The following is a 15,082-nucleotide window of genomic DNA, read 5'->3' on the forward strand; positions in this document are numbered from 1 at the left end:
TCCCCCTCCTGCTGCGACTGTCCCTCGATCACACTGCGGAAATGTTTTTGCAGTAAGCAAATTGCAGTGGGTCAAAGTTATCCAAAGGGCTGAAGTTAGCTTGTGACATGACCAGTCTCTCAAAGCACTTCATGATGTTGGATCTTAGGATCACCAGGAGGTAGTCATCAACTCATGTTACCTTGTTTCTCTTAGGTACCAGAATGATAGATGGAAGCTTCAGAGTGAAACAGGAAGAGGTTAAAAATTCCATCATTTTATATTATTTAGAGATACAGCACAGTAACAAGCCCTTCCAGACTGCCCAATTACATCCATATAACCAATTATCCTACTAACCCCTAATGCAAGGAAACCAGAGCAGCTGGAGGAAACCCACACAGAGAACGTACAAATTCTTTGCAGATAGTGGCGAAATTAAACCCAGCTCACTGTTATTGTAATAGTATTTGGGTAACCGTTACACTTAAGAATGATCTCAAATCTTGTAAAGGATTTGGAATGACTCTTGATATCCCCAATAACTGTATGAAAATCTCAATATCTTGAGAAGGGCAGGGTCAGCCAATCTGAATGATGCAGTACTAGCCTTCTTGAGAGTGGATCTCCAGATTCATCCATTATTTCTGGCTTGCCAGGATTGTCCTGAACCAGAATATGTTCCACTCAGAATTTAAAATAAATGAAGGAATAAACTCCCGGCAGTCCAATATCAGTGAATATTACAGATTATCCAAAAACCTTGTTTTGATACAAAAATGATTCATTGCTGCCAAAAAAATGTTTCCATTTATTACATGAGATTGGGACATAAAATACCTCATTAGGTGTACCATGCATTGGAAGATCTGTAGGCAAAGTGCAATGAATTATTCACTACTATGCTGCAAGCCTAGCTGATCTTGCCTGGATGTTAACAAACTGAAATGCCAGTAAATATCCAAAGCATAAAATGTAGAGATTAAGAGAGGTCCTGTCCCAGCAAGATTCAATGGAATTCTTAAGCAACTAATTTGTTGCAAATTTGAGATTTTGAAAACTGATATATGCACCTCTAGCTCAATGATTCTCTGCCTATTACAATTCTTAAAGTAGCAAAGCTCATGTTTCAGCATTATTCACACTCCTAAAGTTTGCGAAATAGCTATTTTTCTTCTGCATCATGACTTGCATACTTGATGCAAACACTTAAATAGAAATTTAAAAGGCAAATGGAAAACAAATGCTTTGGCAATCACTTTCATTTCCAGAAGCAGATGTTAGAGGGAAGTGGAAAAATAATCAGGAGACATTTAATTTGTCAGAACTTTTTGTTCAAGCCACTTGGAATTAAGGAATGGAGACTAAAGATTGCCACCCATGGACTTGAATAATTAAGAATTGTTCTCCTGATTGCTATCAGAACATGTTCTTTCTTGAAAATTTCTGGAGTTTAGGCTATGCCACCATGACTCATTTCTGTGGTCCTGATACATCTTCAAAAAAATCAAGAGTTCATCATATTATACACCCACGTTACATTTTCATGCCCCTTTATCTGTGCTACTCACCTCCCTCAGATGTTAAAATGCTCTGCTGCTGGGATTCTCCTTTTACATATTGCTCTCCAACTGTGCCACAATCATTCCTGAACACCAGTTACTACAGCAATTCTGAAATTGTTTTCAAATAGCTATTTATGGCAAGTACTGACAGGCCATTTCATTTCCCCAGTTCCTACACTTTGTGAATGAAGCATGTCCTCCCATGATAAGACCACACATCCAATGTAGTTTTTAATTCACCATAAGCAACCCTTAACAACACTGCAGGTAACATCTCTATAAGTATGTGGTATACCCTTTGTAATTAAAAGTAGAACTAACACATGTCCATTCTTTGTAAAATGCAACACCAAGCAAATGGCATTAATATTGCATAAACAATCTTTATTGGCACCCTTCAGAAATTCCAGGATATATCGTTTATATCTTTTGAGCCAAACAGCCTTCAATCAAGAAACATTAATTAAATGCAGGAATTGCATGGATATATTTTCCATTCTGTTTCATGTCCAGATGTCTCACAATCTAATAACCGAAGCATAGTTTAGTTTCAAAGTTTACTAATGTTCAGGAATACATTTCCACACTATTGATCATTTACAGCACATTGTACATAACATGGTAGATGAATTCAAATATTGAAAGTTTTACAAACATTAGAACTTATGCCAAAATGTCTGTCAATGTATTAAACTATTAGTTGTCTAGAAGCAAACATTTACCAGAAATCTCAGCTTCAAGCTGGTACAAATGCAAAAGTTCAAAAAGGAGAAAAGCAGCTAACTGCATCAATTTACTGCACTTCTATCTTCTCTTGCCACCTTCATATCTAAATTCCCAACTGTGTTTTTAAAATGTTTATAACTTTCTTCTGTCAGTTTTAGAGTGTTGAGAATAAGATTCAAATTGAGTCTCTTCTTGTTCAGGAGACTGATGATTTCTTATCAAAAGCCACATATCATCAATATCAAACATTCACCCATTAATACTACTCTTCAATAGTACTCATTGCAGACACACTGATAATGACCAGTTCAGCAGAACCTATTATGGTGGCTGGTTTAGAGTTAGTTCACTAGACTTAGTGGTAGAGTTTCAGTGCTATGGGGCATCATCCTGGTAATTCACTGCATATGCAATAGCTAGTCACTGCAAGTTTCTACTCAAATACCTACTTAAAACTGCCAAATGCACTCAAGGACTACTAATAAAAGTACTTTAATCTGTTCCCATTCAGATTGTTGCAAATACTTCACTTGCATTGATCACTTTAATTTCTTTTAAATTACAGGTTAATCAAATTTATTAGAATAAAACTTATTTACTGCAGTTTATTATTTAGTTTTTGTTACTAAAACTTGGTACATCTTCCAAGGGAAATTACAAGACAATTCAACATAACTGGAGCACATTGCACCACCAACTGATGATATCAATGGTAAGACCGGGTGGCAGATTGTGGCCCACTGTACCAGTAAGAAAAAAAAAGGATCTATGCCCCAAAACATCAACCCATCTTTGATCCTTGGAGATTAAACAATAATCATAATTGTTAATAAATATTCATCTACAATGAAAATAGGTGTGAGCAAGCTCTTTCAAAATTCAAAAGTCAATTTTCCGTGTTACAAGGCCAGGAATTTCAGTGGGAGATCAACTGAAAATGCAGCAATAGATGAAAGTGAAACTCAGAAGAGTTGCTTTTAAAGAGTGTAGTAAATGAGATCAAACATATAGTAGTGGCACATAGTTAAATTATTTTCCATCAACTTTAATCTGTTAAGATAGCAGAATTAATTTTAAATGGAAGCACAGGTGAAAATTTTCAGGACAGTGGTACTGTATAATGAAATAGTAATAAAACTGGCAATAAAGTGACTCCTGACAATAAGGTGTATACTACCTCGAGCTTTAATTTAGATTGCAGATGCATGCTATTTTAAAGCTTTAACTCAAAAAAGGCACTACAATATAGTTGTGATACATAATGAATACAAGTACTGATCAAAGTACTTCCATAGCAATACAGACATGAACCACTACTAACCAAAATATATTACAAGCAAAAAGCAAAGCCAATCCACCACCATGGATACCATGAATATACTAATCACCATAGATCAGGATGCTATTGCCTCTGTCAGTTATTCAAGAATAAACTGTCTTCAGCTATTGAAGTCTCAGCTTTTCAGCTGTTGATCATTACTTCCATTGTTCAGCTCACAGGACTCCACAATTTACTGAACAGTGATGAAATTTAATAATCTGTGAGCCTATTTCTATTGCAGTATGCAGTTTATGGAAATGCAATCAAAATTTAATTCATTGCACCGACAGCAAGGGGTGCTGCTTAAATACAGAATATAAAGTCTTAACTGTAGGACTGGCTTCTGAGCTACAAATTGATGCACTCAGAAGAAAAAAAAGATGCAGCAATGCAATATCCTGCATTTGATCCTAGTTTCAAAACCATTATATTATATCCTGAAACTTCAGTTGTCAAATGGGAAACTCAATGGAACAAATTTAGTGCATTAATATCTACAAACGATACAAAAAGATGCTGCACTGAGCTGCATGCAAACCCAATTCCAAAACATTGTTTTACATTAATAGACCAAATTCAAATGTTTTAGTACACTTTTGATCTGTCAAGGGTACATCAGTGAATGTTTATGCAAAGCATTCAGATTACCTGCTTTTAAACCAGCCAATTTCAACTCAATACCTTTGCACCAAAGTGACACTTTGTTACATTTCTTACTTCACTACTGCATTTTGCAATTGTATGAAGTAGTTTCCAACAACATTTAAGTGTATAATGATGCACCATTGTGTACTTTCTATGATAGTATAGCAACAGGTTTTGGTATTTTATCAAGGCTTCTAGAATGCAGAGATACTATTTCCTTCCTTTCACCCAGATACCATACTATCACATTCCCCAGGTTTTCCCTTAAAGCAATATATGCCCATAATTGTATCCAAATACCATCTATGAGCATCATTACAGGTCCAATAGGGTTTTCCTCCTGGGTCTTCAATACAAGAACTGATTTTTTTAACTGATGATTTTGCTCACGGATTGTAAGGTGGGAAATTCATCATCCTCAAAATGCAAAGTTTTGTGAGTAACAAAGTCTTTCTGGGTCAGCACCTGATGACATGTTGGACACACCTGGCAGTCGAGCTCAAAAGTAACGGACGCTTGCCATCCATTTTTCTTGTTCTTTTTTGATTTGTTTGATATTGGTTTTTCCTGCATTCTCAAGTCCTTATGAGCAGATAGAAGCTCCTGCTGTTTGGCTGTATCTGGCAGCAAAACCAGCAGTTCATTAAATATTTTCAGGAAATTTTCTCCTAAAATTTCTCGGCAGCTCTTATAGTACTCTGTGGCAGAAATCAGACCCTTTGAAGCAAGAACAGGATAGTGTAAAAATGAAAGTTAACCAATTATCAGCATAATATATGATTAATATTTCAAGATAAAACCCAGTAAATATAGCAATGTAGGCAGCAAACATTTAAAATATTTTTGCTGGAGGAACTGCAAGATACCACCATAATTCAAGAAAACAACTTTAATTAGAGCTTAAAGAAAGCAAAGTTACACTAGTACAAATAAATAGGTTCTGAGATGGCATCCCTCCAAAGATTCTATACTCTGCAATGGCAGCTTCATGTTAGGAAGATGGTAACTCCACCCTTTAACATAAACAAACTGAACTACATGCCACTTAGCCCAAATGACTATAAAGAAAATGTAGCTCACTACAAAATGATTTGATAAAACTCAAAACACAACGGAAATCGATCAAATGAACATTGCAGTTTTGCAAGGGAGATCTAAGCCTATTGGATTTTTTTTGTAAGGAAACTAGCAGAAAAAGGAAGAACAAATAATCTCACAGAAAAGAGTATAATTAAAACATAGTTTGGTAATAATATGCTGCATATATTAAAGATTAGTTGAAACGAAACTTCAGGAATATTTCTGGCAGGCAGTAATAGCAAGAGTCCAAAGGCATCAGTGCTTGGTCTTCAATTTAATCTAAGTTTGCCAACAACAAAACTTAGCTGGAGGGTGGGGGTGACAGGGTGAAGGAGAAAGATTTGTTTGGTGGGGTTAGGATGAATTGAGAAGTTAAGGGCAGTGCAAAAAAGGGTTTCAAAATGAATTAGGCATGTAGAGCAAGCAGATAAAAGCATGGCAGATTCATTATAATCCAGATAAATAAAGTTATCTGCTTTTTTAAAGATAGCATATTATTAAAATATTGGCAGATTGGGAAACACTTATGTAATAAGGCTTCTGTGTTTCCATGTGCAGCAGTCACAAAGCAAACCTGCAGATGAAGCAAGCACAAGAAAGGCAGCAAATGGTATGTTGGCCTTCAATCCAATAAATTGTACAGCTAAGTTCAAAAATGTTTAGTTACAGTTTTAAAAAATATAAACACAGGGGCTTGGCAAAACCAAGTCGTGGAATACTGTATGCAACTTTGAGTATATATCATAAAACTCAGGTTCACTTGGACTTCCGAGCCACTGTACTACCATGTTTTTAATTAGCACTCAAAGGCTTTTTGTTCACTTCCTATTTTATTCAAAATTCCACATTAACATTCCAGTGAGAATTTCAGGAGTGTTGGGTAGGGTGGGTAGAAAGAATTAGAGCCCCACTGAGTGAATGAGGAGCTCAGGAACCAAACGCCAAACCACCAGGGGTTTGAATGGTCAGATAGCAGATTATCTGTGTTTTTCTGTACTTGCTATATGGAAGAAGTGACTTCACTCATGAAGATGAAATTTTCTACCTTAGAAGACCAAATCACTGAACATACTCAATAAGATTTCTAGATATAGAAAACATTAAGCAATACGGGGATAATGCAAGAATATGGTGTTGAGATAGATGATTACAGTGAGTGATAAAACTGGCTTTAACTTGCTCCTATCTGCCCTATTTTACTGTCCTGTCTTCATTTATGATAAAATCAGAATAATTCACAGCAGTAAATTTAAAGATTCACTAGGTCTAGATATCCATCTTAATGCTTTTTTAAAAATCAAAGTTATATCCAAAAAACAGAACTTTGAATTTGCCTTGTGAACACAAAGCTGATTGCTGATTTGATGCCATTTATAAAAATCTGCCCAATTTTTAACCTCCATTAAGTCCCATTACATGCTTTCCAATCTTACAGTCTTTTGTGCTTCCCACACCCATGCTTCCTACTCTAACCCAGTAAAATAAACAAATTAAAAAATTAAATGAAAATCTTCTTTGGCCTGAAGAATTAACTGTTTCCCTTTTCACATACGCTGACTGGCCTGCTGAGCAATTTCAGCATCTTGTTTTTAATTGTAGTTTAGTTACTGATGGAAGAAAATTATATGCTGTGTCTTCTTCTAAAGAACAGTATGAAGCCAAGGGATGTTCTGCCGTTTCAACATTCTTCTGCAGCTTACCTGTCTGAACTGCCCAGACTGAGTCCTAAACTTGTTGAATTTTGTTTCATCATTGTGCAAAAATGTATTTATGGACTGGATTAACTCAACGTTCCTCTGCTGAAAGTTCTCCGGAATGAGGTAATTATTTGATGAAGGTGAAGACCTACATTAAAAAAAGTGGTTACTTTAAAAATCTGCTAAGAGTTAAGAAAAAGAAATCAGAGATCATTGCTTCTCTTATCAACCCATCTTCATTTCTTACTATTATCCCACCAGTACATTATATGCATTCCCGCCACCATAGGAACATCTCTGGACATTTATCGCATCACTGATAAGCAAGCAGTTACCTAGAATGTCCCAAAATTTTTAAACTGGAAGTGGTGTTTTCTGTTGTTTCCTTTATGCTTAATGTAAACACCACTGAATGAACTACACATCAAACCAGCCTACATGTCATAGAAATAGTCAACAAGGATGGTAAAACTACCTACATTTAATTTTACTCTAATAAAAACCAGAAATTAAATAGGCAATATTTCACAAATTTAGAAAAATGGAAAATTCTTGACAAGCTGCACTAAAATAATGCAAAAAAGAAATATTTCATTATACTTCAATGTATCCAAGCTGTATGTTTTCTTACATGGGCACAAAGCATTTATGAAATGCCCTAGCAATTTTAATTAAATATTTCCAGTTTGTATTTCAGTGAGCAGGGGGATTAACTTTTATACACCAAAGCTTCAGAATCTCCCATGCTTACCATTAAGTGGATGTGTTTTATTAAAATGCTTGCTAAGAGTTAATGAATTATAGAAATTTAAAGTTTATCCGATAGAACTTTAATTCAGAATTTCTGATATCAGGTCAATTATTTTCTTCCTAGTTATTTCTCAAGGGCCTCGATCTGTTATTTTCCTAACAATTGCCCACAGTCCAGAAGCCACCATCAGCAGATGTTTTATTTTAAATTAAGTAGTGGATAGCAACATGTCCAACAGATCTCATCCCTCAAATGTGATTCCCTAATGCCTGGTAATCTGGGGCTAAATAGCAAAAATCTTAAATCCATTAGCATAGCAGAAATGAAATGGAAGAAAAAGCCTTTTATTTGACAAAAGGAACAAAAGTTGCACACACACACAGTACATCAACTGTATGTTAAATTTCACAGCTGAACTTTTGCTTTCATTATGGCACTGGACTCAGGATATAAAACTTGCTTCTCTATACCAAATGGTTGGAGAGCAGAGCACTGGTATGTGTACCAATTACAAATGGGCCAATCTATGTCTTCTTCAAGCAATGCATTCTGCTTCCACTCCGTTACTCCAAGCAACAAAGATGAAGAATGAAATCAGCAGTTAGAAAATTCATAGTGCAACAACCACCATTCCCTGGACTACAAAATGTGAAGTGATGGTCAAAATGCAAATATTCACAAACTGCTGCTCTTTGTAAGACATGATCATTTCTTACTTAAGCTTAAATAATAGCAGAAAATTCTACTGCCCAAGCATTCTGCAAGTAATTGGTCACCTCAATTTGCCATTTCTAACTCACACTGTCTTCAATAGAATCAGAAGCAAATCACTTATTGAGGTCAAAGCAGTATTTTCAAAACATCACTGAGACAGAACATCGCAAAGCGACTACTTTCCACACAAATGCAGGCGTGTCAGCAAAATCTTCCCACAGTGGTAGTAGACTAGCTTTTATTGCAGAACAGCTCAGCACATGCAACAGGACTTTACTATTCAGGAGTTTTCAAAAAAAAAAAAATTACCAATCCTTTACTTTGTAACAAATGATTAATGTTCATACACTGCAAATACATTATTTGCAGTAGGGATTAGTTGTAAATTAAATTTAAACAAGTTAAAGCACCTCCAGAAATGAAAAGATTTGTGCTATTTTGGCAGGGAGATCCACCAGTACTGAACCCCTGATTTTTGTTTTGCAGTGGATAACAAAAGAACTGCCTCAGTGGAAAGTATTTTACATACTGTTTTGGTGCTGGAATCATAGGCTCGCTGATGTTTGAATTCAGAGGGACACCAGTAAAGCCAGGAGGGGGTTTACTAACAGGGGCAGACAATCCTGGTGGAGGAGGAAGATTGGATGGTGGGCTCTTCACTGGTAATAACTTGTTAAAACCTGGATAAAAAATAAATTCAGAATTAAATGTCTGAAATTAGCTAAAGCTTTATTTTTGAAATCCTAATGTAAAAAGAAAATATTGTTGTTAGATATTTGTCATTACAGTAGTTTGGTACCAAAGCAAAGCATCATTGCATACTACACTGACCCACTAACATATTTACCTAGAGTTCAACTCCAGCTGCCTTTTCAGAAACTCACCCTATCCACATATACTGACTGCCAAATATCAATACAAGCACTTACCCTTCCTCCAGTATACAATCCTTAGAACATCTGCTTGATAAAGAGATGGCTCTAATTCTGACTAGGAGCATTTAGTTTTTACAAATAAAATTGTAGTGATCATGTTTTTAAAATGGCTGCAGTTTACATACAGCTTCAGGAATATCCACTTCAAACCTGAAACACATTTAAAACAATGCAGCACATTGTTCAAATGATGGCAGATTTGAGGCTTGGAGAACTTTCACGATAACATATCTGCACATTAACTATCAACAACAGCAAGGAGGACAGTAAACAACTTTTCCAATCATTTACAGTTAAATGATTTTTTTAAAGTTCTTTAGCATCACTGTGCAGTATCTGGATATTTTAAGCTCTATATTGATAAATGGTGATTTTCATTACCTGTTGAACATATGATGACCAAGTTTCATTTTAACTAGGTGACCCTTTCTCAATCTTATTTATTTAATGAATTACTCTGAAGCAGCAGCAGAAAAGTCCCTACAGCTATGAAATTAATGGTTCCCTAGCACTTCTGACTGGAACTACCAATATTCAACATTCTTAAACAGCTACAAGAACCGCTGACTTGAACTATGTGCTGTGAATCCAGAAAGCCCAGGATCTGGTCACAAATATGCAGCATTAGCTCCAAGTTCACTCCAATGCTGGATAATGTGGAAATGAAACTTGTAGGGATTCTACAGCATCTACTGTGAGAGATGGGAATGGGTGTGAAAATTAATAGGGTCCAATTGGGATTCCTAACTTATGGATTAGGAGGCAAGGGGGAAAATACTAATTTAGCTACATTTTCAAAAATTATGTGTTTTAAATTGTCCTAATTATTTCTATTTCAATAACTTAAAATATGCATGAAATGTCAGAGGCATTAAAGCTTTTAAAATAAATTACAAGTTTCACATTCGGCTTTGCTGAAACTATCAAAGGTATTCCAATGGCAAGACCTTCACATTCAGCCACCCAAAGCCTGGTCATTTTTCTAAAACATGTTCCTGAATCCTGCGATGTGGAGGGCCAATGAGATAGTCCCTTGCACATCCAGCCCAGATAACAGGCATGAGTAGACAGAAGGCAACAATTCCAAGCTGCATACCCGATCCAGCAATTTTCAAATGTTTCATTTGGTGCCAAGCAGGGGAGAGATATAAAATGGCCCGTATTTAAATATTCCCAGTTTAGCTTGCTTAGTTATTTCAAAAAAACACTTCTAGTACTTTCTTAATACTTCCACAGATTGGCAGTCTCTGCTATGAAAATCTTCCATGGAGCTTAAATACAACAATCCAACTCAAGGCAAATTATTCAACTCAGCCAAACTGTTATCCAGTTAACCCATCATGCCATTATATGATACATTAACTTTTTAAAAAGCAGTGTCTATAGTAGCAGAAAACCCCACGTTCAAAGGCTGGGTTGTGATCTTCAATCACTCATCCACAAAAAACAATTACCAAAGTTCACTGAAATTCATCACAAAAAGCCATTCTTTAAAAAAAGGGAGCAAATCAATCAACTGATTTAAAGAAAAAAGGGCAAGTTTCATCTGAATGAATAACGTATTTTATGAATGTAAAGACACTTTCTTGTATGAACTATATATGACGATGTAGCAATATGGTTGATTCAACCATGGTCATCTTACTGGAATAATCTAGCAAAACTTGATACAGATTAATCACAAATGAGCAATGATTTATTTTCTGTACCAACAATACTCACAAGAATGCATTTAGGAATCTAAAAAACTATGACAATAATGATCAAAAAAAAAACTTAAGGACAATTGTTTAAGGTGTTCATATAAAGAACAGGTCTTATCCAAGAAAGTTATCCCAAACCAAAGCTTGCAATGTCAGATTTTAAATATTTTGCTAGATTTATCTGCATAGAAACCCAATAGCAAGATACTTTATAGTTATGAATGAAGTAGAATAATGTTCAAGTTCCTAGACCATAGATCCTAAAGCCATGTATCTGACTTATAAATCTCCAGAAATGCTTCCCAATCTTGGCAGTGACTGATGATATTGATAAATGAAACAGCAAGTTCAAGAATGCTAGATTTTTTACACCAATTTACTCAAATTAAGTAAGTGACTTTCCATACCCAGAATCAAAGATGTTTTCAACTCCAACACAAAATTTGCTTGCAACACACAAGAAGCTGGTTGAATTGGTGGGACAAGCAACATCAATGGAAGTAAATGGCAACTCAACATTTTGGGTGAGGCCTTTCATCTACACTACTCCAGTCCAGACAAAGGGACTTCAACCAAAATGTCGACTGATCATTTACCACCATGGCCTATTGAGCTCCTCCAGCTTTTTGTGTGTTGCTCCTGATTTCAGAATTTGCAGTCTCGCACTTACATAAACATACTTAGTGGGCAAAATATAATCTACTATAGCATGATCACTCCTAAAATAGTTACCTGGAGGTGGATTCTTCGGTAAAACTGGGTTTCCCAGCACTGGAAAATCTTCTTCAGGTAAAGAACTTAAACTATCTTCAGGCTTCTTAAACCCTGGTGGTTCCTTTATTGTGCATGTGTTTGCATTTACAGTACATAGTTTGTCAGTGTGACCATTCAATACATGGGTGACTGGCAAGGTCTTCTGTTTAATTTCTGGAACATTCTCCTTTTGAACATTAGCTACATTTGGTTCAGTAATTGGAGCTGGTGATGAATTTTGCTTTTCTCCCCCAATCTTTTTCTTTTTACCAACTTTAGAGACAGTCTGTGTTGAATGAGTTAATAGAGAGGAAATATCTAACATTGTGGGTGCACTTCTGAACTCTTGGGCTGTCAAGCCAGTACCATCTTCCTCATCCTCCCCATCAGATTTTAAAGCAGCTTTATTTTTTGTTTTGGTACTGTGATTCGTTGAAGATTTTTTAACAGCTTGATTAGAATTGTTGCTACTGGAATGCACTGTTTTCAAAACACTTTTACTAGAAGCATTAGTCCACGCAGTTGCTGATGCTGTGGGTTTTTGCTGTTTAATTTTTGACACAAGAGCAGGAAAGTCCTCTTCCTGAAAAGTAGTATTTTTCTTAGCTGCAGATGTGTAAGTTGGAGTAAGACCTGTGCTACTAGCGCGTGTTGAGACAGACAAACTAGGAAACTCTTCTTCATTTAGACGGACAGGAATCACATGATTAGAACTGCCAAAAGATAAAATTCCAATTAATCCTACTAGTTAAAAAAATCCTGTATTTATTTAAAAACCATTAGACATTCCAAACTTCAGAGCCAATGAAGTATTTTTCTAAACATAATTGTTACTCTGTAGAATAAAAAGTGACTAATTTGTACAACACGGCCAGTTGTCTCAAACATTGTGATTATGCCCCAACACCCTTTCTCTAATCTATTAAATAAAAATTTATTCCCCCCCTCCCCCAGGATTATGCCATATTCCAATGCTGCCCAACAAATCATTTCTTATTTCTTTCCTTCACCCTACCTTGTATCTTTTCATTTCAAATATGAAACAAATAGTACCACTAAAACATGCATTTGAATATTGCTGAAGAACATATGAAATTACCTAGAAATAATTTTAATTACACAACACGACTAGAAGAGAATTTTGAGCAGGTTGAATATACCTTGGATTAGGTGGAGCAGTCACTTGGAAATTCTCCTGCTTTGACAGACCTTTAGCAGACTCTTTAACACCTTTAAATAAGGGCAAATTGAAATTTATTTGTGGCTTCACAACTGTACAACAATCTTTGTTTTAAATAACATACTTATGAATGACTTGGGCTTAATTAAGTGTTAGCTTAAATTTTAGGCAGTTTCACAGGTCATTCATTATCTGTTCCAAGGATATTTAGATTAATTAAATTGTTGAATTTCTTTACTGCAATTTTAGATTGAACTTTATAATATTCTGCAAAACAGGCATGGTGTACATCAGAAAGGCAGCAAACTTTCTTCCACTATACTACTAGTTACAGTACCTTTGTTGTGGTTGTAATCAGTTATGCTGGAGTACATGAGAGCAAACAGTTTAATATTGACCCAATACATTAACAGTAAGATTTAGACTTACAAACTCAAAACCTGCACCTAAGTATATGGCAATCAAAGGAAAATGCTTTAATTTATATCAATGTCATGGAAGATGAGAATATTAGGCCACTTAGCCACAATAACACCAGTTTATCTAATTCGATATACTGCCTGGGATGCACGTTGCTTAAGACTAGGTTAGGGTGCTTGGTAGCATAGTGGTTAGCATAATACTATACAACATCAGCAATTAGGGTTAATTCCTGCCACTGCCTACAAGGACCTTGTACGTTCTCCTTATGACTGCATGTGTTTCCTCCAGGTGCTCCAGTTGCCTTTCCCATTCTAAAGGTGTATAGGTTAGTAAATTGTGGGCATGCTATGTTGGTACTGGAAGCATAGCAACACTTGACTCACTAGCAAAACCTTGGTTTGTGTTGGTTGCTGATGCAAACAACACACTGACTGTATGTTTTGATGTACATGTACAAATAAAGCTAATCTCCAACTTTGAGTTTGTACCTTATACTCCCACACACCCTGATGTTCTGCAACAAAAGTAGAAAATGTTGTGAACACTCAGGCGAGCTATCAACTGTGGCATGGGAGATAGTGACATTTCAGGATGATGACTTTAATCTTGATGACACCAGAAGTTATGATGAAAAGTCATAAACTTGAAAACGTTAACTGTTTCTATAGCTATTTAGGTCGCTTGGCCTGTTGAGTATTTGTAGCCATTTTTTTAAAAAAAAGATTGTATTGTTTATTCCTTTTCCTAGTTGAGATAAGTCTTTTAAACATTCCTTTGCTTAATTCATTATTTGTGCATGTCTGCTTTTATCTCTCATTGGTTTTAGAACCATAGCTATTCATTTACCCTTTCATCTAACCCAATACCATACTGATTAGTTTGAAATCCCTGAGTATCTACTTATTCCTGCTATATTCATCTGAAAGATATTCAAACAGCAGCAAGGCCTGTCAATTACACCATCTACCGAAAACCAGAAGTATATGCGGAGCTGAAACAAACCTGTAGTCTCACTAGTTGACTTAACTACGCTTTTAGCATTACATGCGTCATCCTTTTCCTTTTCACCATGATTATTTTTGCCATTATCAGCTGCTTCCTTTGAAGCAGCTTGCTTCTTTTCCTCTTGCCTTCGTGCTGCTATAGATGCTCGAACAGCTGCAGCAACCTCACGATCTTCTTCCTCCCTGGAAAACCAAGGATTAATTAGTTACAAATTATGTCAATGGAGAACTAAACAGAAACTAGTGTTATAACATCCAGTTCCTTTATTAGATGTTTTATTCAGATCAACTGCATACCATTTTATTTATCATCACTCTTGCCATTCTTCAATTTTTCCAATGCTGATATACTGTTTTGCCCTATTTTGTCACTTTTAGAACCTCCAGAATGTAATCTTCATAAGCAGAAATAAAAGCTCAAATAGATTTTCTACCACTGTATTTTCGATATCAATAGAACCCACCCCCACCAATGTCTCAGCAATGAGCACCTCAGAGTATTCACCCTTCAGAAAAAAAAAATTGCTACTGCTTGGGCCTTGGAAGATTGAACTCATGCCCCAATAAATGTACATTGATGAGGACGATGTAGAAAATAAATAATTT

The 15,082-nt window shown here is 35.8% G+C and overlaps 1 protein-coding gene across 2 annotated transcripts in view; it reads right to left on the bottom strand.

Annotated features, from left to right (window-relative positions):
• Nucleotides 1-1,907: 1,907 nt before the first annotated feature.
• znf598 (zinc finger protein 598) overlaps nt 1,908-15,082 on the bottom strand; it is a 28,106-nt gene continuing 14,931 nt past the window's right edge. The window contains exons 7-12 of one of the 2 annotated variants that reach the window (XM_072268630.1): nt 14,475-14,659; nt 13,030-13,099; nt 11,849-12,582; nt 9,008-9,158; nt 7,017-7,161; nt 1,908-4,953 (exon numbers count right to left, since the gene is read on the bottom strand). In XM_072268630.1, the coding sequence (XP_072124731.1) occupies nt 4,606-4,953; nt 7,017-7,161; nt 9,008-9,158; nt 11,849-12,582; nt 13,030-13,099; nt 14,475-14,659 (1,633 nt within the window). In that variant the 3' untranslated portion in view covers nt 1,908-4,605. The remainder of the gene's footprint in view (nt 4,954-7,016; nt 7,162-9,007; nt 9,159-11,848; nt 12,583-13,029; nt 13,100-14,474; nt 14,660-15,082) is intronic. The other variant, XR_011887246.1, reaches the window with a different exon arrangement.

The sequence above is a fragment of the Mobula birostris genome, chromosome 9 (assembly GCF_030028105.1).
Source record: "Mobula birostris isolate sMobBir1 chromosome 9, sMobBir1.hap1, whole genome shotgun sequence".
Classification (NCBI taxonomy): domain Eukaryota; kingdom Metazoa; phylum Chordata; class Chondrichthyes; order Myliobatiformes; family Myliobatidae; genus Mobula; species Mobula birostris.